The sequence below is a fragment of the Vulpes vulpes genome, chromosome 13, assembly GCF_048418805.1.
Source record: "Vulpes vulpes isolate BD-2025 chromosome 13, VulVul3, whole genome shotgun sequence".
Classification (NCBI taxonomy): domain Eukaryota; kingdom Metazoa; phylum Chordata; class Mammalia; order Carnivora; family Canidae; genus Vulpes; species Vulpes vulpes.
In genome coordinates this window covers 81,680,395-81,706,297 of record NC_132792.1, presented here as the reverse complement: position 1 = coordinate 81,706,297, position 25,903 = coordinate 81,680,395, and the positions used below count along the sequence as shown (strand labels likewise).

Here is a 25,903-nt window from a genome sequence, read left to right as displayed (position 1 = left end):
AGCTCCGGCTGGTGAACGCAGGGAGGGTGGGGAGGGTGGCACACCCAGAGGGAGCACGGATGCCTTCCCTCCCAGATACTCTGCTTGGCTTTCTGGAGTCACATCCCTTATAATGAGGCAGGAAATGGGGATATGGAGTGTTCCTGAATTCTGCGAGCTGTTCCCAGTTCGATGGAGCCTGGGGACAGGGGATCAGGGGACTGTCCAGCTTATGGCCCATAGTCAGAAGTGCAGGTGGCCCAGCACTTGCGACTGACCTCAAAATGGGCCAGGTGTGGGGGTCTGAGCTGGTAACCTGTGGGGTCTGCAATAATTGCACATAGTGTCAGAGTGGAACTGAGTGTTTGGACACTCAGTGAGTTTGGACACTGAGTGAGCCTCAGTGTTTGGAGAACCACAGACGTGGGTGTGGGCACCCAAAACAACCGGTTGGGCAGTGGTGCTGGCCTTTGGGCCCTGACTGGACACCCAGTCTGTGCTGTCGGTTTCTTTGCTTTGCTGCCTCCCCCACAGCAAGTGCTACAGTAAAAAATCAATGAACCACAGATTTTAGCATCTGAAAATCCATCATAAACACTGTAGTTAGTTTCATTTTGGAAATGATAAAACAGAACTCCCCCCCCCCCCCCGGCAGAAATCTGTCTCTTGGTTCAGCACTGTCTTCATGACATGATTTGTTACCAGGATCTACTCCATCAGTGCTCTCTGAATCAACCAGCACGCCCTGTAAACTGCTGTCCGGCTGAGAAAGAGCACGAGGCTCTTTCCACTGGTCTGTGGCCTATATCCACACGTGTGTGTGCTCACAGCATCTTGGTGCGAACCTGCCAAGTACACGCATGCATGCACACTCCATGAATTACATGCAAGCACGTGTATTTTCCTTTTTCCATAAAGTATCCTTCTGATATTTTGATGATCTTTTATTAATTGGGCAAACAGCCCCTCAGAATAGAGATGAGAACTTCATTACATAAGGAGCATCGCTTCCTAAATTGGGAGGGCCCTGAGGTAGCAGGAAACCCGCCCCGTAGGGAGCCCTGGTTCCCCCTCCCGAGGAGCCTTTGGCTCGCCGCAGCCCGGGCCGCCCGCTATGGACCTCTCCTTTCAAGGTCTAACACGGGTCCTGCGGACAGAGGCTGCGCGTTTGCGGCGCTTCCGCGCACTGCGATGTGAAATTCCTTTTTAGAGAAGGTTCTGGGAAACTGACCTAAGGAGTCAGGATGTCGGCGGCCTGCCCCGGGCGCCGCTAGCGGCTGCGCGACTCCTGGGGGGACGGTTTCCGCGCGTTTCGCTCTTCTCGTCCGCAGTCGGCAAGCCGAGGGCTTCTGGAGGGCTTCTGGGGCCGGGCGGCCCGAGAGGCCTGGTCCCAAGCCTTCACTCGCAGGTCTCGGGCTCTGAGCACTCGGCCGCCGCGGGCATCTGGGGGGGGCCGGCAGCAGAGCGGGGGGCCGCGCAGCAGGAGGAGGCAGCGCCCGGGGCGCGGGTCTCTCTCCAGCCCGGCCTCGGAGCCACCGCGTGGGAAGCCCCGCGGGCAGGTCCTGCCAGGGTGGGGGCTGGGGCCCCCTCCGTTGGGGGGCGACCCTCCGCGCGGGGCCCGGGGGCGCAGGGGAGGCCTTGGGCTTAAAGCCGGCCTGGAGGGCGTGTGCCCCAGGTGCGGGGGGCGGGAGGGCGGATTCCTGGGGGCGGCTCGCAGCCCAGGCGGAAGAGCTGGGCCGTGCCCCGGGCACAGGGCAGGACGCGCCCTCTGCCGGGTCCGCATTGCCGTGCACGCGCGTGTGCCCCCGGCCGGCGGGCCGCAAGGCCGGGACAGCGCGGGCGCAGCGAGGCCCCGGCCAGCCCCCTCTGCCCCGAGGACACGCGGCCGCGGCCAGGCCGGCGGGGGGGCACGGGGCCTTCTGCCCGGTTGCTCAGCCTCCCCGACCCACAGGCCTGGCGACGCTGGCGAGCGGAGGCCCGCGGACAGGATGGCGCCCGCGGGACCCGGGAGGCCGGCCCGGAGCGGGCGGAGGCGGCCCCGTGGCCGGACCCCTGCGGCCCCCGTGGGCAGGAACCCGCTCGGAGCTGCGGGGCCGCAGCCTCGGCCGCCGACCCGCAGCGGGCCCCGGAGGCGGGACGGACGCGCTCTCCCCTGCGGGCGGGCGACGCGGGGCACGGGTGCGTGTAGACGCCGCGCCGCTCGGGCTTTGGCCCCGGCGCCGGTGTGTGTAGATGCGGGAGCCGCTCGGCCCCACGCGGAGGCTGTGGCGGCGGAATGAGGCCTTTGGTCCCCGAGTACTGGTCCGTCGGTGACGACAGGCGCCCCCTGCGCCCCGCCCCCGTGTCTCCGGACCCCTCCTCTCTGACCCCCTCCCCCCGCCTCAGTGGACTGGGGCCAGTCGGGGAAGGGACGCCGGAACCCGAGACGGCCGCGGCGCGCACGAGCCCAGCCCCAGTGGGGCGCTGCTGCGGGGCGGGGCGGGGCTCCGGGGCGGCGGGGCTGCTGCGGGGCGGGGCGGCGGGGTGGCAGTCCTGGAAGCGTGGACAGGGGAAGCCCCGGGGTGGGGGCGCGCGGGCGTCGGGGTGCTGTGGCCCTGCGGCGCCGCGGGCCTCTGGGTCAGAACCGCAAGGGCTGCGGCACTCGCGCCCTGGCACGGCCCCAGGGCACCTTGGGGTGGTTTGGGTGGGGCGGCCCGGGGTGCACGGCCGTGGGCAAAACACTTGTGGGCTTAGGCTGCTGTTAATGAGATGCGTGGAGATTTGAGTCTGGCACGGGGTGGGGGGGCCGACGGGTGTCGGGCTTCCGCGTGGGAATAGCCCCCCTCCCCGCGCCCTGCTCCCCGCTCCCTCCCTGGCCTGGGGCCACCCCTAGACCACGAGCTCTCTGAGGGAAAGAGCAGCCTAGCAGCTGGGCTGTCCACCTCCAGCCCACCCGCTGAGGCCTGGCCCCGACCCCGCTCCTACGTGGGGCCCCCGGGAGGAACGAGGTTGAGGAGGAGGTTAGCGGGGCCTCATCAGGCAGGCCGTTGGGGTGCGAGAGGGGGAGGTGCCGCAGGGAAGCAGGCAGCAGGGTGCGGCGGAGAGGGGCCGTCTTCAAGCCACAAACGGGGAGGAGGTGCTGAAACCAGCAGCCTGGGGCACCGTGATCCGTGACCCGTGATCTCGGGACCTCCAGTTCCAGGTCCGGAAGAACTTGAATGTGGGGGTTCAAGCCCTAGAACCTCTTCCTCCAGCCTCACAGCCTGCGGGGGGCGTCTCACTCCCCTGGGCTCTCCGGGCGCTGCCTGCTGCCCGCACCTCGGGCCCCCACCTCTGTCTACTGAAGGCAGTTGTGATGCCTGAGAATGAGTGATGCATGGGTGGGGCGGGGCGTGGGGGTAAGGAGAGGAGGGGGCTGGGGCTCGGGACCGGTCTGGACTCTGGCACCCCAGTCCCAGCCCCACGAACGTGGCGGGAGGTGGAGCAGCCCCCCCAAGCCCATCTTCGGAGGGCACCATCGGAAAAGCTTGGAAACCAGGAAGTCCGATGCCAACCCTCGTTTAGCAGCCGACCTGACCCAAACAAGGGTGACACCCCCTAAGCTGCTCTCACTAGGTCTTCCCACGGAAGTCCTCATGTTTTGGTCACTGGACAAAGCCCAGCTATCACTGAGAGTATCATAAAAATCTGTGGCTCGGGAATGTACGACCTTTCAAAAGTCCAAAAAGCATCAAATTCCAAAACATGTTTGGCCCCAAGGACTCTGGATAGAGGACCGTGGCCCTGTGCTGCCTCTGGGGTTAACACCAGCTCCACAGCTGTCACCCCAGGAAGACCTTGGCAAACACTGATTATCTGGTATATAAATAAACTGCAATTGCCATTTGAAGGGGATGAGAAATAATCCTACACTGAGGAGACGTGTGATTGGAATTAAAACATGTTTATTGATAGACATGCTACAGATGAGAAGTTTATTTCCTCGGCCTACAGAATGTGCTGAGTACAGTTTTTAAAGGAGTGATGAGAAAGTACAGTATTACCATGAAAAATGGCAGTGGTGGGGTTTAAAGTCCAATTGGCTTTTTATAAATGGCCTTAAACAATTGGAGAAATCAACAAAAAATGCAATTATGAGAGCAGCAACGATTATTCATTATGACTATCAGCACCACTCCTATAAATACCATGCTAAGGTCGGCTTGCTGATGTGCAGAGGCTAGCCTGTATTGAGCACACCAGCCACGGTCTTCAGTGACTGGTACCTTCTTGGCTACACGAAGGCCCCTGCAAGACCCTTTGGAGCAAGTGGTGTAGGGCGAATACAGTTCCTTCCCCTGGAACAAGACCAAGACCTGGGAGGAGAAACGCACATGAACAGTACAAGGCGCCTGCAGTAGTGCCATGCTAAACACAATCAAGTGTGTAGAACAGGGGATGCCTGGGGGGCTCAGCGGTGGAGCCTCTGCCTCGGGCCCAGGGTGTGATCCTGGGATCCCAGGATGGAGTCCCGCATCATGCTCCCTGCATGGAGCCTGCTTCTCCCTCTGCCTGTGTCTCTGCCTCTCTCTGTGTCTCTCATGAATAAACAAGTAAAATCTTAAACAAACAAACTGTGGAACAGACTTATTGCTGCCTGCTTCTAAAGGCTCCAGAATTTCCCTGTCGCTTGGCAGAAGGGAGGCACCAGGAGGACAGGTGTAAAGAACACGTCTTAGAGGAGCATCAAGTAGTGGCACGCAGGTTTAGTTTAGGCTTTGTGTTTACCTGGGTACTTGCAGGAGGGGCTCTCTGTGATCGGGAGGAGGGTGGGACCATCCAAGTCACATTGAAACCACAGCACTGCTGCCCTGAGTTCCTGGGAAGGGAAGACATCCACACAGGTGAGGCTACCCGGGAAGACCTGGGTGCAAAGCGGGCCCTGGAGCTGGACCTGCAGGTTGTGTGGGCTGTAGGTGGCCTCGTGCAGGAAGATGCTGTTTGGAGGTGAGGCATGTGGAGGCAGGTCATAGAAGCAGATCTAATTCGGTCAGGGAATCTGCTGATTCTGAATAAGTGAAAAGGAGACTCTCCTAACCCGCACCAGGTTTCAACAGAAGTTGTCTGCAGAACTTCAGTGACTGCATAGGCCACGCAGGCCGGACCACCCCACTGCCCTTCTCAGTAAGGGTGCTGTCATGACTGGATGGCTAACACTACTGGACATGGTCATCTGGGCCACAAACGGGAGGAAGGAGGAGGTGCACCATTGGGTGATGGGCAGCAGGGTGCCCACCAGGCCCCAGCACCTTGGTGACAGGCTGCAGGATGCCCACGGAGCTCCAAGACCTGGGTGATGGGCCGCAGGGTGCCCACGCAGCCCCAGGAGCTTGGGTGATGGGCCCAAGGCCAGGCGAGAGGTAGAGAGCTGAGTGTGTCTACGACAAGCCCACCCCACCCTGATAGAGAATGAAATGAGATGATACACAGGATCAACAATGGACACCTGCCAAGTGCAACAGCTCAATGTCAGAAACCTTGTAGACCATAGTATGTATCATACCCTTGTGGTGACATTCATGTAACATCCCAGAAAGTCTTAGATTGGGGCAGCCCGGGTGGCTCAGGGATATAGCGCTGCCTTCAGCCCAGGGCGATCCTGGAGACTGGGGATCGAGACCCACGTCGGGCTCCCTGCATGGAGCCTGCTTCTCCCTCTGCCTGTGTCTCTGCCTCTCTCTCTGTGCCTCTCATGAATAAATAAATAAAATCTTAAAAAAAAAAGTCTTAGTTTGTACCCTTCCTCACACTCATGCCGGGCTGGAACAGCACGGCTCTTCCTCGGGGCTCTAACGTTCCTTCCCCTGCAGGATTGCTTACCCCTGACGATTCGTACATGGGTGTTTTACAAGCGCGTCTTGGGGTCCTTGCCGGGACCACGGGCACTCGACTGGGAACGTTTGCCTGTTGGCGACTGAGCTGCAGCATTCGCTCCGCAGGACGCGTGAGGCGCGTGTATTGGATGTGGGACTGTGCGGCCCACTGGGCGGCGACCTCCGGTCCGCGCCGCTCCACAGGAGACGGGAGGGCTGGTGCGGGGTGGCCCGTCAGTGCTGCGGGCGGCCAGGCCCCTGTGGTGTTTCCTCGAGCTCCTTGTGTGTGTTTCAAGTCCCGCCTCAAATATCAGACAGTTTGTTGGCAGGTCCGAAAGGATTAAATGAAGGAAGCGGGACGAGTAGGGTGACCACAGGGCGCCGCCGCAGTAGCTGAAGGCCCGCAGGCCCCGACGCAGAGCCTGCACCGCCTCCGCGGCCGGCACTGGGCCCCGCTTCTTACCCACAGACCAAAGCAAACGCATCCTGCTCCTCAAAGTGCGTCTGCGCTCACGACGACTGACGACCGCGGGCTTCCATCGTCAGCAGGGTTGGGGGCCTGAGCCCGTCCGAGCCTCGGGTGCTGCGGGGGCCAGTGAGAGCCGCGCGGCAGCAAAGCAAACGGCTCCCCGGCTCCCGGGCGGGGGCAGGAAGCCTGAAGAGCTCGGAGCAGTGGGTCGATCCCGACAGGCGCGAACACGAGAGCCCTGGGACCCGAAGCCAGAGGCAGGCACGTGCAGGCACCAGGAACAAGCGCAGAAGTCGGGGTGAAGGCAGGAAAGCTGGGTGCATAGCCGGGACCACAGGCCGGGGGGCCGGGGGAGCTGGCCGAGTCCTTCCCCACACACACCTGGCTGTGACCCGGGGCTTAGGACCCAGAGAAGGGCGGGGGGGGGGGGGGAGGGCCGTGTGAGGGGGAGGGCCGCGTATGGGGGAGGGCCGCGTGAGGGGGAGGGCGGTGTATGGGGGAGGGCGGTGTATGGGGGAGGGCTGCGTGAGGGGGAGGGCCGCGTGAGGGGGAGGGCCGTGTGAGGGGGAGGGCCGTGTGAGGGGGAGGGCCGTGTGAGGGGGAGGGCCGCGTATGGGGGAGGGCTGCGTGAGGGGGAGGGCCGCGTATGGGGGAGGGCTGTGTGAGGGGGAGGGCGGTGTATGGGGGAGGGCGGTGTATGGGGGAGGGCCGCGTGAGGGGGAGGGCCGCGTGAGGGGGAGGGCCGTGTGAGGGGGAGGGCTGTGTGAGGGGGAGGGCGGTGTATGGGGGAGGGCGGTGTATGGGGGAGGGCTGCGTGAGGGGGAGGGCCGTGTGAGGGGGAGGGCCGCGTGAGGGGGAGGGCTGTGTGAGGGGGAGGGCGGTGTATGGGGGAGGGCGGTGTATGGGGGAGGGCCGTGTGAGGGGGAGGGCTGTGTGAGGGGGAGGGCGGTGTATGGGGGAGGGCCGTGTGAGGGGGAGGGCCGTGTGAGGGGGAGGGCCGCGTGAGGGGGAGGGCCGTGTGAGGGGGAGGGCCGTGTGAGGGGGAGGGCTGTGTGAGGGGGAGGGCGGTGTATGGGGGAGGGCGGTGTATGGGGGAGGGCTGCGTGAGGGGGAGGGCCGTGTGAGGGGGAGGGCTGTGTGAGGGGGAGGACCGTGTAGGGGGAGGGCCGCGTGAGGGGGAGGGCCGTGTGAGGGGGAGGGCCGTGTGAGGGGGAGGGCTGTGTGAGGGGGAGGGCGGTGTATGGGGGAGGGCGGTGTATGGGGGAGGGCTGCGTGAGGGGGAGGGCCGTGTGAGGGGGAGGGCTGCGTGAGGGGGAGGACCGTGTAGGGGGAGGGCTCAGGCCCCCAGCAGCCTGACGGAGGCGTGGTCTTGAGGAGTCCGCAGGGTCCCAGCCCGAGGGAGCCTACCTGTGGGCGGAGCTGCAGGTGTGCGCGCATGGAGGGATGAGCCCTGCAGCAGGGAGGGCAAGGGCTGGAGCAAAAGCGGACTTTACTTGTGAGACCTTACAGCCCCATGTATAGAGTCGCGCGTGTGGAAGTGGAAGCTGACCCGGACCCTTCAGCTAGAGCGGGGAAGGCAATGCTGAGTGATGTGCCCCCACACCCAACGGCTGCCCACGGGGCGCATCTGTTCCGGGGCCGCAGGTGCTCCTGGAGGCCCCCGGAGGGGAGGAGCACCGCTCTGCCGGCAGCTAGGGAGGTCGTCACCGTCACCGGTGTTCCAGGGCAGCCTGGGCGCTCCCCGGACAATGGAGGTCAGGGCTGGCCTGTCACGTTGTCTCTGGTGCCTCATGGATGCCTGGCTCTGGGGGGCGCGTTGACTCACCAGGTGAAGGTATGAAGGCAGACTTTGTTTTGCATCAACGATGCTCCTGCCCCAGTTTTCCTTCTGATGGGACAGATGTGCCACTGGGCAGTGACATCCTTCGAGGCTGCTGGTGCTGGGCTGCACTGTGTCTCCCCAGAAAGATATGTGGGAGGCCAACCCCCAGGGCTTCAGGTGGGACCTTATCTGGAAATAGGTTCATTGCAAACACAATCAGATGAGACAGGTCATACTGGATGGGCTGACGGGCCCATAATCCAATATGACCCGTGTCCTTATCAAAGGAGGGGAGGACACAGACACAGACGTGCAAGGGGAGTGCTGTGTGATGACAGATGCAGAGATTGGAGTGATGCAACTTTAAGCCAAGGGACCCCACACACTGCTGGCTACTACTGGAAGCTGGAAGAAGCAGGGAAGCGGTCCCCCTGGAGATCCAGGGAGGACAGCGGCCCATCTGACACCTTGATTTGGGGCTTCCGGTCTCCAGAACCATGACCTATACATTTCTATGGTCTTGAGCCACCCAGTTTGTGGTTCTTTACTATGGCAGCCACAGGGAACTAATGTATCACCCAAACCGCCACTTCCTGCTGGAAAGAATAGTGCTGAAGATGAGGACGTCCCTAAGAATCAGGGAACCAACAGCTTCCATTCTCATGAGAGGAATGCACAGCAGGTAAGGAATAAGTAACAAATAAGTAAGAAAAGATAGAATATACTAGACCATGATAAAGGTGGAAATAGGGCTGGGAGCCTGGAGTGGCAAGAGGACTCTGACTATGTGAGTGTTTTCTGTACTCTGCCCGTAGCTCTTGGGAGACGGGAAAAATATCAGGGACAGCTAGGGGCTGCCTTCAACCCTAGTATTCCATCTGGATGTGTCTGTGGGTCCTTTCGGCCTTTGGAGCCCCCAGCCCCAGGGTGCAGCTGGTTGATTAACTAACCCAGGAGCAGCCTCACCGAGCGCCGGCTCTGGGCATCTACACCCGCACAGGGGCTCCGTGCAGCCCACACTCACGGAGCGTCTCCTGTGGAGGGACCCTCTCCTGGGATCTGGGAATTCAGTGAACAAGACAGACAAGGACTCTGCTTCTCTGCAGCTTATTGTGGTTGCAGGAAGATCTACAGGGGAAGTAACGGGAATCAGAGTAAGGGAACTTCGGAGTTGAGGTGATAGAATGAGGAGGAGTGATAGAGTGCCGCGTGGGCGATGAGGGAGGGCTCTCCAAGGGGTGGGGGGGTTGGAGCTGAGGAAAAAGGAAAAGGAGAAGCACAGGTCTAGGGGGAGAAGAGTGAGGCACTCGGCTTGAGTTTAAAACCTTGGGGGGCACCAAAAACTCAGTAATCAAGATAAACAACATGGGTGAAAATCAAAATTCATGGCCCAAATCCATGAGGAATGAAATACCAGGAATTTAAATAAAGGCAGGATCTGGCAGGTCCTGTGCTGGGTCATATTAGAGCCTGAGGCCAAAGGAAAACATGTGCGTCCCTGTTTTAATAGGTTTCTTTAATAATTAACTTTGTCCAGAAAAAGATTTTGAAAATATCATTGATGCGAGTATTTGCTTCATTAAAGCAAATGAGTAAAATGCGGATAGGTTCCATTTGGAGGATTGTAAGGGTTAACTCAGCAGCTCCGTGTTCACACCCTTGGCCTTTGAAAGAAAGAATTGGTTCTGGATCACCCCCTGAGAGTTACTAGCCGGTAAGGCTTTGTGATCCTGTCTAGGGGCGTCTTTGTGCAGCAGGGCCACCACACAGAGTTCACACTACCACGGTGATGCACAGTGCTTGACGTTTCCGTTCACCTGGGGCCTGCTGTGCTGTGCACCCGGGCCTGCCATGCTGTATGTACCTGCTGTGAGCACCCCGGGCCTGCAGTGCTGTGGCAGGTTCAATTTGGGGGTGGTGCGGAGGAAGGGGACTCTGGGAAATTAAGGTTAGTGGGGACTCTGCCTGCATGACTGACCCCTGGCCCCCAATAAAGTCCCTGGAGGCTTGGGTGAGCTTCCCTATGGCCAAAGGGATAGGGTCACGAGTCGTCACCCACCATGGCTGTGCCGTGAGCCCCCCGGGAAGGACAACCGGAGGCCCTCTCCTGGACATCACCCAATGCACTTCTTTCCTTTGCTGCTTTCGTTTTATTAATCTATTTATTTAAAATATTTTATTTATTTATTTATTTATTTATTTATTTATTTATTTATTTGACAGAGCATAAGCAGGGGGATGTGCAGAGGGAGAAGCAGGCTCCTCGCTGAGCAGAAAGCCCGATGCTGGGGGGCTCCATCCCAGACTCTGGGGGCTCCATCCCAGAACTCGGGGGGCTCCATCCCAGAGCCCTCGGGGCTCAGTCCCAGGACCCTGGGATAATGACCCAAGCCAAAAGCAGGTGCTTAACCAACTGAGCCCCCCAGGCACCCCTCCTTTGCTGATTTTAGTTTATATCCTTAGATTGTAAGAAACCCAAACCATGAACATAACAGCTTTGGGGTATCCTGCGAGTCCTTCTAGGGAATCATTAAACCTGAAGGTTCTCATGTGGAAGTCCTAATCCAAACATACATAAAATATTTAAACTTAAAAATAATGTTATGAGTTTTAACGTACTTACTTAATGAATTTTTTCAATCCTTTTCTACTCCTTTAATGTCCTGGGGAAGAAAATAGCCTTTAAAAAATATATGAAAGCTCCCATATAGGGATGTGCATTTGTGCTTTGGTCTCAAGCTCCTCAATGGGTCAGCGTGGCACTTTGCATCTTGTCTCTATTTAATCTTTTGACGTTTTGTTCCTCACGGACTTTTTTGCATTAATTTTTTTAGAATATTGCATTAAAGCATTGCCAGAATTTCTGAGATATTTGGTACACCCTTAAATTTGGGGCTTGAAGTGAATACCTTACATGTCAGCACGTTCAAGTGCCCTGAGCTGAAAACAGGTTCAGTGTTTTGGGAGCAGAAAGCAGGTTGGTGGCTGGAAGACCAGAGTAAGAAAGGAGAAGAACAAAAAGGGGGGTAAGGGAGTCAATTATGTGGTGATGAATGGCAACCAGATGCATTGAGGTGATTGGTTTGTAATTTATGCATATTTGGGATGATTACAGCGTACACTGGAAACTAATATGATGTCGTCTGCCAGTGTTATCTCAACAAAAATATAGAGGGAAAAGGTCCAGATAAAGGCCTGAGATGGTCTCCTTTAAATAGGGTGAGTTGATTGCAATATTTATCTCACCTTTCATGAAATAAATTTTACATTTTTTGTCTCAAAAAAAGAAAGGAAGAACGGAAGGAAGGAGGGTGGCAGGAAGAGATGAGGCCAGAGAAGCATATGTGAAAATGAAGGGACCGATCGGGTGGCTTTGGCAGCGTCCAGAAGGAAGTGGCCAGCACCTGGTTGGAGTGGTGTCAGCCAGTGAGTGAGGTGGAGGTTTGGGGCATGCTTTGGAGCTTGAGCTGTGAGGTTATGCTGAACAAGCAACAGAAGACACAAACTGAGAGCAGAGGGAAGCGGAAGACCTGAGATGACTTCTGGGTTTTGTCTTGATTGTAGATGGTGAAATCCTACATCCATATGGCTAAGATTTGGGGAAGTACATATGATGGCAGGTGAAAATCAAGACGTCTGTTTTAGGTAGATTAACTCAGAAATACGCTGAGATGTGTATGTGAAAAAGTCAAGAAGGGAGCTAGGTGTTGGAGCTCAGCCCCCTAAACACATTTTATTTATCTCTGAACATCCAGTCTCTTATAGGGTGCCTGAAACACAATGGGTGTTTCATAAATAATGTTTACACTAATATTTTTCTTTTTTAAAAAAGATATTTATTTATTTATTTATTTATTTATTTATTTATTTATTTATGACACAAGCAAGGAGGAAGATCAGAGGGAGAGGGAGAAGCAGACTTCCCGCTGAGCAGGGAGCCTGATGTGTGGCTAGATCCCACCAGCCTGGGATCATGACCTGAGCTGAAGCTAGACGCTTCACCAATGGAGCCCCCCCCAGGTGCCCCTATGGTAATATTTTTCAAGAATCAAAAATATATATAAAGATTCAATGTTAGAAAATGATCTAGGTTCATCTGGTTGTTCATTGCCATTGAGTTGTTTTGGGTAGATAAGGGTAGTTGTCCAATCTTGAGGTGGGGGCTGCAGGTTATAAAGATGGCTGTTTCCGTCCAAAACCTGCCATATATATGGACTCACTAAACAAGCCTTCATTGGCAAAGTAGGTAGAGAAGTCACAGAACTGGCTTTGTGAGCTTAATGAAATCCCAGGGCTCTGACCATACCTATAGGGGAGGGTCTCTGGAGGTTTCCCTGAATTAATTGCAACATCTCCGAGGCAGGATTTTATGCCTTCTAGTCAGTATTATATACTCAGAAATCCTCCTAAACTACTGGCTGGATACAGGACAAATTAGGATGAAGGCTCGGGTACCCTCTATGGAGAGGTGAGTTACAGAGCACTTGGGGTTCTCCTTGTGGCTTGCTTCAGCACGGTGAGGAGTGTCTGTGGCCACTTCCCAAATCTTGAGTAACTTTAATTTCACCAAGGAGAGCCTACTCCTAACATCCATTTTTCTATTTAAGAAGGTCATCAGTTTCGGGACAGCTGGAGCCTGGGATTGAGCCCCACATCGGGCTCCTTGCAGAGAGGCTGCTTCTCCTTCTGCCTATGTCTCTGCCTCTCTCTGTGTCTGTCATGAATAAATAAAATCTTTAAAAGTCACCAGTTTTGCCACTAAAAACTCATCTGGACTATGCTAACTAGCCAAGCCTTGGTTGTTGATTGGGCTGTGAACAGCAGAAAGACTTGTCATGAGCTCTATGTGGAATGTGGCCTTTTCTGATAAGCCAGCTAGCCACCCTGGGAGGTAAATTCCTGATAGTAAGTTACCTGGCTACCCCTAAAATTAAAGCTCAAACTAGCCGTGTACAGTTAAGTATTTCAAAGTATATGACAGCATCAATCTCGGGTACCAAGTGGAATAGAAACACATGCATGTAGTGCCAGAAGGCTTCCTGGAGAAGGTGGGACCTTGGGGTCGTTCGGGTGCAGAGGTTCTTGATCTTGACTCCACTCTGGAGTTCCCTGGGGGACTGTTTAAAGATCACATCCCAAAACAAATACCTTGGAGCTTCTGAGCTGAGATGCAGGGCTCAGGCTTCATGAAGCAATTCCCAGGTTATTTGGGTGTCATCAACATGAAGATCACGGCCTTAACGGGTGGGTAGGATTCAGAAACAGCATTTGCTAGGCAGGTTCTCTTCATCTACTAGATTGTGTAATTAACAGAAGCCCCGAGGCCCATCGTCATACAGACTCGGGCTCTGATTCCACTTTACTTCACCACAGGATGTGAGAAAAGTCTCTTCTGGAATCATGTAGAAGCCTGGGTCCCATAGCCAGATGTCTGTTGGATGGTTCAAGTTTGATTTATTCATGGGCGACACGACCTGCAAGGTATGCTTTCTGGGGGGTCAAGCAAGTGGGGAGAGGCTGTGAGTTAAACTCTTTCAGGCAGGGCTCTTGAGTTTCACTCCCTAATTCTTCCCAGAGATGTCCAGGCCGGCAGCCGCTTGACCACCAACCGGCTGTGTTTCTTGGGGCAGGTCCCAGCTCCTGTCCGAGGGTCAGTTTTCTCACTTGCCAAATGAGAAGGTTGGACACTCGCATCTTTGAGACCCTTACAGTCATGACTCCCAAAGGTCAGGGAATTACGCAGCCATAGAAAAAGAGAGGAAAAGCAAATAAAATAAAATAAAATAAAATAAACCTGGCAGTTGGGAAAAGTGTCCAGAAGAGGGCGCGAGATGCTGGGGAGAAAGCACCCGGCCCCGGCGACCCGGCCGGCGACCCTGGGCCCGGTCCCGGGAGGGGCGGCGGCGGCCCGTGCAGCCCGGCTCGCAGGCCCCTCCCGGCGCCCTGCCCTTGCTCGGCCGCCCGCCCGCGCGCTCGGGCCGCTCAGGTGCTCGGGGCGCCCTCGACGGGAACGGCCCCCGCAGCAGCGACGCCGGGGCCCTGGGAAAGCCGAACGCCACGCGGCTCTTCCTGTGCCCCGCGAGGAGGATCGGGCTCTCTGGCCGCCGGCGGGTGCTTTCGCCCCGCGTGGGGCGAAAGTCCAGCTTTTTTTTTTTTTTTTTTTTAAGATGTTTATTCATGAGAGACGCAGAGAGAGACCGAGGGAGAGAGAGGCAGAGACACAGGCAGAGGGAGAAGCAGGCTCCATGCACCGGGAGCCCGACGCGGGACTCGATCCCGGGTCTCCAGGATCGCGCCCTGGGCCAAAGGCAGGCGCCAAACCGTGGAGCCACCCAGGGATCCCCGAAGGTCCAGCTTTAAGTGAAACCCCCGCCGACGGGAACAAAGGAGGTCCGGCCTCGCGGGGGCGACAGCAAAGCGCCGGTGCCGAACCTCGAACCTCGCGGCGACGAGCAGGCCTGAGAGGGCCTCCCGCCCGGTGAGGTCCTGAGCACCCGCGGGCCGCACACCCGAACCCGGTGTCGGGACGGCGAAGGAGCACCGGCCCGCGGCGCCGCCTCCCACCCACGGCGGCATCTGCAGAAAGACTTGTCTGGGCTCTAATTGACTTATTCCGGGAACAGCGAACTCCCTCCCTCCCGAGAGGCGAGTTTCTCTCTTAAACAGTTTTTCTTATTAGAATGTTGTACTTAACCTTTGGGGTTGTCCCCTGTCTAACCCCCTCCCTGTGCTCTGAGCCTGGCCTCCACGGAGGCAGGACCAGCCTAATCTCTCTTTCGCGGGACAGATTTTCAAGTACTTGAAAACAGTTACAACGTCCCCAATGTCTCCGATGCGGGTTCTCAGCCTGCCTCAGTACCCCAGGACTTTCTCCCCACCTCCCCCTGCCAGCCTCTTCACCCCTTCCCACATGGTAGGGCTCCCCCACCCCTCACTGCTGGCCTCCACCCCACCTGCGAGTGCAGGTTTCCAGCTGGGGCTCTGGGTCAGGGTCTCCCCGGAGCCGGAGCAGAGGAGTCATTGGTAGACCCTCATGGGCTGAGTGCTGACATAGGACAGGTGAGAAATCAACCTGTGTGGCCCTTAGGAAAACTCTGAGATGACACTAAGGAACCGTCAAGCTGCAAGTGTTCCCCAGTCTCAAGGCTGTTAATGCCCTATTAGTCCCGGGACTCCAGGATCACTTCCTGGGCAGAAGGCAGGTGCTAAAACTGCTGAGCCACACAGGGATCCCAATAACTAAAATTTTAACAAGTTTAGATATTTGTAACAGATGCAATTTTCGGCCTATTGTACACATCGTTGGCTTAAAAGTCATAAACTCTTTTAAATGGATTCAGTGGGTTCTCACTGCCAGAGGATTCGATACCCTCTGTGGCTAATTAAAAAGAACCCACAAACAAGTTCCTTAAACATTCATTTTTTTATTTCTTGAGCTTGAAATTCCCTTCCTCTTTCTCTACAGAATTTCGGTCCACATTTTTATGCTAAAAACTCTTCTAACAGGGGATCCCTGGGTGGCTCAGTGGTTTGGCGCCTGCCTTCGGCCCAGGGCGTGATCCTGGAGTCCTGGGATCAAGTCCTGCATGGGGCTCCCCGCATGGAGCCTGCTTCTCCCTCAGCCTGTGTCTCTGCCTCTCTCTCGTTTTCTCTCTGTGTGTGTCTCTCATGAATAAATAAATAAAATCTTAAAAAACCCAACTCTTCTAACAACCACCCTATGATACTTACCTATAACAAAAATACATGTATATTTTAAACATTTCCCGTGCTCTAGTATTAACATTATCCTAGTATCTAGTATTAACATCACAAATGGCATTTTTATACAACTTCAAAGATCGATTCTGTTTTCTGATAGGCAGAGGTGCTATTTGTTTACATGTTAATAGATGGGAAAGGAAGTTTTATTTATTTATTTATTATTATTATTTTTTAGTTTTTTTTGTAAATTTTATTTATTCATGAGAGGCAGAGACACAGAGAAGCAGAGGGAGAAGCAGGCTCCTTGCAGGGAGCCCGATGGGGGATTCGATCCCAGGACTCTAGGGTCATGCCCTGGGCCAAAGGCAGGCCTCCACCGCTGAGCCCCTCAGGTGCCCCTGGACCTTTCTTATGAGAAGTGAGGAGGGAGATCTGATCATGAGACCCGTTTGTTGGCAAATGAGTATTTAGATTTGCCGGTGCTTATAGAGATTGAGGATCTGGACCTTGACTCCCTCAAAACAGGTCATGGCACAGAACTCCTTGAAGAGTCTTGGCGAACACCAGGGACCACACCCCCATAAGAGGATGGCTGCCTTGCAGGTAGGAACATTTGGGAAAGCAACTTGCCACGTGGGGGAGGAGAGAAAATTGCTGGGACGAAGTTCTTACCAATAAGAGTCATCATAGGATGCTTTCTGTATGTGATTTTATTAGTCATCTGTTGGTGTATCACAAAGCACCCCAAAACTCAGTGGCTTCAAAGAACACACACTATTGCAAGTTTCTGCAGATTCAAGACTTTATTGTCTGTTTCTTTAATTAGGACACAGCTTTTCTGAATCCTCTGCTTGAGGTTGTTTCACAAGGCTGCAATCCAAGTGGCAGCTGGGACCATGATCTTCAAGTCCAAGCAAGGAATCCACTTCCACACTCACTCCTTTACCTGCTGGGGAGAGTTCCATGTGAACGAACCTCGCTGCACGAACTGGTACGTATTAAACGTGAAGACTCATGGTCCGCACGTAGACCAGCTGAATTAGTTCTGCCTGGGACCCCAGAATCTTGATACACATTAACATTAAAGAACCACTGGCATAAAAGCAAATGCTTAGGCTTGAGAGTGAGATGGAGTGTAGTTGAGGGCCTGCTCGCTGATCTAGAATGTTCCCTCCACCAGCCTCACCTTCCTCATCTGTGAAATAGATTTATGATTCCAACCTTCTCTATAGGGTTCTCTAGGGCTCAGACAAGATCACAGAAGGAAAGCAGTTGGCAAGTTTCCAGGGACAAAGTAAGTTTTAAGAGGTCTTTATTACTATTCAAAGGAGGGAAAGACCATATCTGATTGTGAGATTAGAAATTCACAAAGCCCTGGCCAGGAGTAGGATTCTCCTCAGGGAGGTGATTCAGTTCAGTCAGCATGAATTGAGCTTTTAATCTGTGCCAGGGAGGATGGAAGCTAGAAAGTTGGAGGCAGTTGGGGGTGGGGAGAAAGGATGCAAACAAATTAGTTTCAGGTTAATGCTAGGTCCTTTTTTTTTTTTTTTTAAATTTATTTATTTATTTATTTATGATAGTCACACAGAGAGAGAGAGAGAGAGAGAGAGAGGCAGAGACACAGGCAGAGGGAGGCAGGCTCCATGCAGCGGGAGCCCGATGTGGGATTCGATCCTGGGTCTCCAGGATCGCGCCCTGGGCCAAAGGCAGGCGCCAAACCGCTGCGCCACCCAGGGATCCCTTAATGCTAGGTCCTAATGGGATGGCCAGTGTTGTCATTCTGGCAGGTGGAAAGATGCGTCTGTAGTAAGGTTAGAACTAGATTTGGGGCACCTGGGTGGCTCAGCAGTTGAGCGTCTGCCTTTGGCCCAAGGCATGACCTTGGGGTCCTGGGATCGAGTCCCCCATTGGGCTCCCTGCAAGGAGCCTGCTTTTGTCTCTGCCTGTGTCTCTCATGAATAGAAATAAAAAAATTAGATTTGAGAGTTACCAGTGTAGTGAGAGGTATAATGGGGGGGGGGGGGGGAAGAGGGTGGCGTGAAGAGAAGAGATTTGGGAAATGAGCCCAAATTTTGGACCATAGTTTGGAGAACCAGCAAGCAGGGTTAGAAAAGGATGTCATGAAGGTGTGGTAAGAAAGTCTGGGAAAACAGAGGAGAAAAAAATGAGAGATGCTAAGGAGGAGATGGTTTAACCTGAGAAAGGAGAGTCACGTACTGCCCCATGCTTTTTTATTACAATGAGACTATTTTAGTAATATTTAATAAATGTATTTTAAAGCAAAATAAACAGAAACCATCCAAGTATAATGTCAAGTGTTGCACAACATTATTTAGAAGGAGCCATCAGACAGATAATAATTACGCTATCCTATGTCTCTTGATATTTCCCTGAGAGCCCACGGTCATCAGGAACCATGATGCTCAAATCGTACAGTCTCCAGGCTTTTTTTTTTTAATTTATTTTTTATTGGTGTTCAGTTTACCAACATACAGAATAACATGCCCCATGCTTTAGAGGGAGAAGGCAATCTCAATAGGATAGGAGTGAGTGGAACCATTTAGGAAGGAACTAATGCAGCAATTCTTAATCTTGGCTGTCATTAGAACTACCTGGGAGCTCTTAAAAATCCTTCTACCCAGGCAGGACCCCCAGAAAGTTAAATCAGAATTTCTGGGAGTGGGCGCCAGGCATCATTTGTTTTTGCAAAGGTGTACAAAGTGTTGAGAACCCGTAATTATGTTGGACTGGGTTTAAGCAGAGCCAGCTGGGACAAGCGCCTACCTTAAGAAATGTAGCAGGAAAGGAGAACAAAGCTGCTAGTAGAGACCAGCCCACTGATGGAGCATGGTGGTGAGGCATAAAAGGTCCAGAGCAGAGGTGGGGAAGGAGCTTTATTTAGCAAAGGGGTTTCTTAACCCCAAAGGGGAGAATCCCTTAGAAAGGTGTGAAAACTGAATGCTGGCTCCACCCTCAGGCTTTCAGATTCAGTAAGTCTGACCCCAGACAATTTGTAGCTCTGACCCAGCTAATGCCAATAGCCTGGGGGGTGGTGTGGCGCGTCACACTTGGAGATCTTCTTGAAAGCAAGGAAGGAAACTATGCTGACAGATTTCTGAGTGAGAGATAAGTGGTGGAGCCATTTCTTTCCTGCTTCTGTCAGGGATGTGAAGAAATCCAAGGAGGGTTCTCCAAGCTTTGATCACCGCACTTGTCAACCTTGGAAGTACCATCTTCTAGGATTATGGGGGAGCTTGAAAACTCCCTCTGTTCCCCAGACGTCCTGAAGGTGGGGTTCTTTGGCGGGATCTGATAAAGTTCCCTAGGAGAGTCTCCCTGAGGAGGCACAGCTGTGAGGGCCTGACAGGCCAATTAAGCAGGGGTCCTGATTCCAGCTGGAAGGGCTTACCTGGGAAGAGTTTCAGAAGCATGTGGCTCCAGAACAATTTCTGCATCGACCGGATGCGCGCTCCAGCTGAGAAGCACCCGCAGGCTGTTCCTCATTCAGGTACAGATGCCTCCTTCAGACGCACCCAGGGCCGTTCTGCCCCGGCGCTACCTGCGTTTCCTCCGTCAACTCCCGCTGGGTCTTTCGTTTTTTGGGTCAGGTTTCTTTTTTGCTGTAGGTAGAAGAGGGACTGAAGCTGCTGCAGGCAGCCAAATGCCATTAGGAAGGGGACCGAAAGGAGGTAGAAAATGGCAGGGGGATGGCGAGCGTGCACACGAGAGAGAAGGAAACGCGAATGACCATCTTCTGATGGGGGGGGGGGGCGGGTAGGAGTCTAGTTGGACGTCGAGGGTCAAACAGGCAAAAATAGGGAGAGAAGCTACGAATCCCACTTGCCCAGTCAGGACGTCCGCCAGGGAGTCGGTGTGTCGGAGACCCCGTGGGCATAGCCAAGTCACCTGTTACATCCCGTGACAGCTAAGTGTTAACCCTGAGACTGTTGAACGCAGCCACGTGAAGTCCAGAGAATAACGTGCGGAGGCTTTCGGCCGGACTTCTACCCCCTACTTGCCCTCCTCCTCCCCTCGCCCTGCTACCTGGGCTCTTTGTCGTCTCCACTGCCCACCTCCGCCCCCCTCCGGCCCCAGCCCGCGATCGCCGGGAGGAGCCGGCGGAGCCTGCGGAGCGCGGCAGGTGCCTCCCCGGCGCGCACCTGTACTCGGCGGCCAGCAGGGGGCGGTCTGCCCCGGCTCCTCGCCCGGCCCCGCCCCCGGCCCCAAGGACCCCGCTGCAGCGGGGGCGCGGGAGGGCGCGTCCGGCCCGGCCCCGCAGGGCTCAAAGGCGGCGGCCGCAGCGCACCGGCTGCCCGCTCCGCGCGCCGTGCTCGGGCCCGCCCTCCCGGCGCCCGCACCTCCTCCCCTACCTGAGCGGGGAGCGCCGCCGCCGCCGCCTCCCCCGCCCGCCAGTCCTGCCCGGCCGCCGCCGCGGGAGTAAAGGTCGCGCCGGCCGAGAGCGAGCCGGCGGGGCAGGGCGTGGGCGAAGCGGCCACACGCCGGGAAAGTGTCGGCCGGCCCGGGAAGATGGCGCCAGGCGGGCTGGCCGCGGACTGAGAGCCGGCGGGCGGACAGGAGTCGGGAGTCGGGACCCGGGACCCGGGACCCGGCGCCCGGCGGGGCGGAGCGAGGGCCGCACGCAGGCTCGCTGCCCGGGCTCGGGCCGGCCCGCGGGGCCATGGCGGTGGGCGAGCTGTACAGCCAGGTGAGTGCGCGCCGCGCGCCCGGGGAGGGCGGGGACGAGGGCGGCGCGCCCCGGGACCCCGGCCCCGGCCCCCGCCCCCGCCCCCGGCCCTCGGGGCGCGCCCTCCTGCGGTGCCGGGGGGCGGGGGGCGCGGGAGCCGCCTGGCAGCCTCCCGCTCGCTCCCCCCCGCCCGCGCCCAGAACTTCGGGTGGAGGAGGAAGTTGGCCGCTCCGGGAGCGTCCTGCGCCGACCGGCCGCGGCTCTGCCCCCCGCCAGGGCTGCCCGCGGCTCTGCCCCCCGCCTGGGCTGTCGCTCCCCTCGCCCGGCACGGCCGAGTTCCCCGGTCCGGGGCGGGGGTCGCCGGCGGCGCGGAGCCCGGGCGGTGGAGGCAGCCCCACTGCCGCCCCCGCCCCCGGCCCCGGCCCCGGCCCCGCCCCGGACCCTGCTCCGCAGCGGCAGCTCGCAGGGGCGCTCCCAACCTCGGGGATGTTCGCACACCTTAGGGGGGAGATAAGGGGGCCCGACCGGCCGTTAGGGACTTGGTGGGAGGGGGAGATAAGCAACAGGTGAGGTGGGAGACGCTCCGAGGACCTGCAGAGACCCCGGGGAAGCGCGTTCTTAATTGGCTGGGGGTGGGCGGCTGAAGGAGGCCCCTCGGCGTGCGTGCCGGGAAGGGGCGGGTGTGGACTTCCTGGGTGCCAAGGTCGGCCGGGCTCTGCAGGGCTCGGCCCCCGCGGCCGGGAACAGGTGCGCCCGGCTGGAGACGTCCTGCTGCCGCGGCGGTGGTTTCAAGTTAGCGCCCACGGCCGGCGGGCTCCGGCGGCAGCCGCGGGGGCCGCGCCTTTAAGCACGCGCCCTTCCCCCCGTCAGGAAGTTCGGGACACCTGCCCGCCTCGTCTGTTTCCGGACTGTGCCCCGGGGGGCTGTGCCCCGAGGGCTGTGCCCCGGGCGTCGGTGCGCGTGCGGAGCGGGTGTGGGGCGCGGGACCCTCTCACCTGGCTGCTGCGCGCGTGGCGAGCTCCGCAGCCGGGTGGGCCGCTCGCCCCGGGGCGGACTTTCTCCCCGCTCCTGCGGAAGAGCGAGCTGAGCGGGGAAGACGCGGAGGCTGTGGCCTGGCTGGGGATGCGGGTAGCTACAGCCTCGGCGCCCGCGCCCGTGGCCCCAGTTGCGGAGGGGCAGCGGCTCCTGGAGAGGAGGGAGGAGGGAGCAAGGAGCGGGGAAGGGGGGCGGGGTTGGGGAGCGGCTCCGGGAGTCGGGCTTTGAAAGGTGCCCCGCCCACTGCAGCCTGTGGGTCTCGGCCGGAGCCCCCAGAACGCCAGCTCTTCACCGGCGGCAGCAGGTGTCAAGCCCTCCGACTGGAGCCTGGTTCCGGCGAGGCCGGGGGTGGGTGGGGTGGCGCAGGGGGTTCAGGGGACCTGACCTGGGCTTGGATGGTAAAGCCTCGCAGTTCTGTTCAACCCCGGGGTGCACCGGGCCCGCCGGCCGCCCAGCGACCGTGCCTGCGATACGGCAAGGCCTTTCATCAGATAACTGCTGTACTACGTGAAGCTGGTCGTTAATTGGATAAATCTGTAACTCTTGAGGCCTTGATCTTGAAAAACATTGGATTGCTTTTAAAGACCATACTTTCGGGCAGCCCGGGTGGCTTAGCGCCGCCTTCCGCCCAGGGCGCGATCCTGGAGACCCGGGATCGAATCCCACGTCGGGCTCCGGGTGCATGGAGCCTGCTTCTCCCTCTGCCCCCCCTGCCCCCCCTCTGTGTGACTATCAAACAAAAACGACAACAACAACAACAAAAAACTAAAGAAATGAATCCTAGTGGAAGTCTGCACCCAAGTTCAGGGGTAACTTTCTGGGCTTTTACTAAGGATATAACTACCCTAAGAAAAATGTCTCAAGGACACATGAGTCACCTAATGTGGTTTCGTGGGTGTGAGGGTTTGACACCACTCAAAGTATTAGAACGCGTTCCTAGGGCTGGGGGACTTCACCTATCCATGTTGGTGGGTTTCTAGTCCTTAATCACTTTATGTTTATGAATCTGAAATTGAGACTTTTTGTGACCCAGTCAGTAGCTTCCAGATTGAATTTTGAGCAATTGTTCTTGTCAGAGTTAAACACGCTTTGCTATGAGAAGCAGTTGTATTGTTTTCCAACCATTATCACCCTACTTGCTAGGCTGGATTCTCTGTATGCATATGAATAATAAAGTACATAGTGAAATTGTGCCTGCTGCTCAGATTCATTTTCTCGGGGGGATGATTTGTTCATCTTGGCATATTAAAGCAACCAGTGTTCCCCCTTTTAACCTGCTAGGCCGGTCTAACATGGTGACTGCTGGACCCAGGCACGCACTGTCATGTATTCATGATAGAAATAATTATCCATTATGTCAACAGCATTTATAAGTGGGGTGGAACTATTAAAGCCTTTTAGAACTATACCTGTTGCTTTAGTGATCTAGTTGGGAGGTATGATTGGAAGGAGACCTTCAAGTGCATAAATCAACCTGAAGGTACAGTTTCAAGTAAGAACTTAGTATATTAGCCTATTCCTATTTATCCAAGACAAGGCTCCCTTTCTTTCCCTCCCAGGTTACTGTTTTCTTGTTTGCCTGTCTGCACACTCCAACTGGAGGCTCCATGCTATGTGAATTATTATTTTGAGTCCTTAGTCCTTGACAAAGGTCACATCCCATTACCTAAGAACACACTTGTTTTCCGAAGACCCAACCCCTCACCTTTGAGAAGTGGCTTTCTCTGTAGTGAGTCTCTTCTGGATGGGGAAAAAAAAAAAATTAGTTCATGCCAAGACACTTTGAGTGTGATGTCAAGGTGAGTCAGCTTCAACTCCTAAAGAAAGCTGGAGCTGATGATGGGGGATCATGTCACAAATGGCATGTATGTAGCAAGTATTCATACTGTCTTTTCCTGTGGGTTGGAAACACGGGCTCATTGGATTTGTCCAGGTCCCAGGCGTGTACAAGCATGGGAAGTACAATTGGATCTTGATATTGCAGGAAATAGTCTATTTTTCATCCAGAATAGCCCTTCTATGAACCTTGTTGTTTTGGACCAGTCTTTCAGGATGCTGTCTTGACTTTTAGAGTGACTGGGAAATCACCAGATAAACCAGTACCTTCCAATAACCCCTTCTCTGGTTGGCCTTTCATAAGTGGTGTCTGGGCAGTTTGAGTGCTGCTAGTTCACTGGTGGATCCAGCCTATGTGTGTAAATGGTGGCTTTGTCTTGGTCTTTCCCTGTGCAGCTGGTAGTGCGGGTTTGTGCCAGGTGTCAGCCTGTAGGCAGCAGGAGCCTCCTGCCTCTACCCACCCTGCATCCCTGGAGGCACTAATGATTCAGACTCCTGTTGGTGCCCCAGTGATATTTCAAAAAAATGACGGTCGAGATCTGAGTGGTAGCAGATGCTGGTAGCGCTCCTCTGCAGGCCCTTGACTCTTCTCCTGAACTCGTGCTGGTGCTTGCTCACTCTGGATAGCACGTGTTTCTCAGAGGTTCCTGGAGCCTGGGAATGCACCCCCATCCCTGCCCCAGGATGGACCTGTAATCCATGGGAGTAGAACAGCTGTATTTTCCAGACCCTGACCTTGGGAACGGGACTGCCCACAGAGCTGTGCAGGAGGAGCTGAAGTTCCTCTGCTTGAATTTTGCTGAATATCACACCCCTGCTTGCCTCCTTTCACCTCCCCACCTCCCTACCTCCCCACCTCGGGAGCAATGCCTAATGGAATACCTGGACAGGAATCTTCATCTTTTGGATCTGAGGACCATGGTGGTTTGGCTGGGTGGATGTTGAGAAACTCAAGGGCTCTGGTTTCCCTTGGTTCTCTGAAGCTTTGTGCCAATGCACAGAGGCCATTGGCCTGCTCCTCCCCTCCCCCCTTCCTCCTAGCTGCTTTCTCTGCCTTGCCCACTCTTTCCTGCCTGCTTCCCTTCCTCAGATGGGCCTATAAAGCCAATGGGCTCTTCTTGGCTCTGCTGGTGAGCATTAAAATTCCAGTGTTCAGATGCAAGTTGTTACGGGTTCACGGGGCACATTCTCTGCCTATTACCTGTATGCCCTGCCTCAATGCCTTGTTTGTAGAGTTCTTGTCCTGCCTCTTTTTTTCCCAGGTAGGTTGAGCCCATCTGGTGAACGGAGGCCATCGCAAACATTTTTTTGGAGCCTCCAGTGTGTTTAGCATGGTGCCTTATACTTAGAGATACTTGGGAGCTTGTCCCCTGGATCTCAAATCCCCCTGGATCTTAAATCCCCGTGTGCCAAGTCCTGCTGGAACTTCCTTATAGCCCATTTCCCCAAAGTGAACACCTCACTTAAGCTCTGCCTGGTTTTTGAAACTGGGAAATTCCTACAGCACTAACTTGTCTGTGAACTTCCCTGGAAGTTCCCCAGTTTTTCCACTGATGGCCTTTCTCTGGGCCTGGGTCCCTTCAAGAATTCATGGTTAGCATCCTAGCTCCCTTGATCTCCAATTAGGGACCATTTCTTCTCTTTTACATGTTGGCAGTTTGAATATTGGCCAGTTATCTTGTAGAATGGCCTCGATCTGATGGAGTCTCCTGCTTACGTGGAGTTTACAAATTTTTGTTAAGAAAACTTCGGAAGTGATGGGCATGTACCTCCTGAGGTGCTTCACTGTCAGCATGTCCCACTTCTGATGGTATCCCTTCCATCCTTTGGTGAAAGTGATATCCATCAGTTTCCTTTTATTGAGGAGTGTTTACATACCAAGATTTGGGTGCTGGGTATGCCTCCTGTTTTTTATAGCCACTTAGGGATTATTGAGCCTAGAATTCAACAGATGTTTGATTATGTGGGCAAGGGCAGGAAGAGTCAGTGATGACCTTGAAATTTCCATCTTGAGGGTGGACAGAAAAGTCAGGATGGGGCAAGGAATCCTGTGATGGTGTGTTGTCTTGTTTTTGGTTTTCTGTGTGTGTATGTGTTTCTTTTGGTACCTGTTTGGGGTGATACTTTCTGCTTAGATGAACTTTGAGGTTCTGTGAACTTAAAGGAGAAATGGGGGTTGCTGCAAATAAGGATGGGTGAGATATTTTCTCTAAAATGCGAGTCTTACAACAGGATCTTCATAAAGTTCAGATCATGACCTTGGTGTGGGCCGTCCTAGCCTCTGGTCATGATTTTGATATGGACTGTTCTGGGTATGTGGTTAAATGCTCAGCTCTGATGCTAGAATAGATGCATTCTGAGCCTTTTTTTTTTTTTCTTCTTAATCTGGGATGGTACCTGCGTCATAAGATTCCTGGAGGATCACATGCTCTAGCATGTGAAGGTACTGCCTAGTGCTAGTGCAGCTTCTGGCAGGCTGTCCAGGCTTAAATGTTGATCAGCTTGTTTACCCTTGAGTCGTAGTGTTGTGTGGTGGCATTTTT

The 25,903-nt window shown here is 55.5% G+C and overlaps 1 protein-coding gene across 1 annotated transcript in view; it reads left to right on the top strand.

Moving 5' to 3' along the window:
* The first annotated feature begins 20,248 nt into the window (after nucleotides 1-20,248).
* Nucleotides 20,249-25,903, top strand: part of MYO5B (myosin VB) — a 326,731-nt gene continuing 321,076 nt past the window's right edge. The window contains exon 1 of the mRNA XM_072734804.1: nucleotides 20,249-20,510. Coding sequence (XP_072590905.1) covers nucleotides 20,484-20,510 — 27 coding nt within the window. The 5' untranslated portion in view covers nucleotides 20,249-20,483. The remainder of the gene's footprint in view (nucleotides 20,511-25,903) is intronic.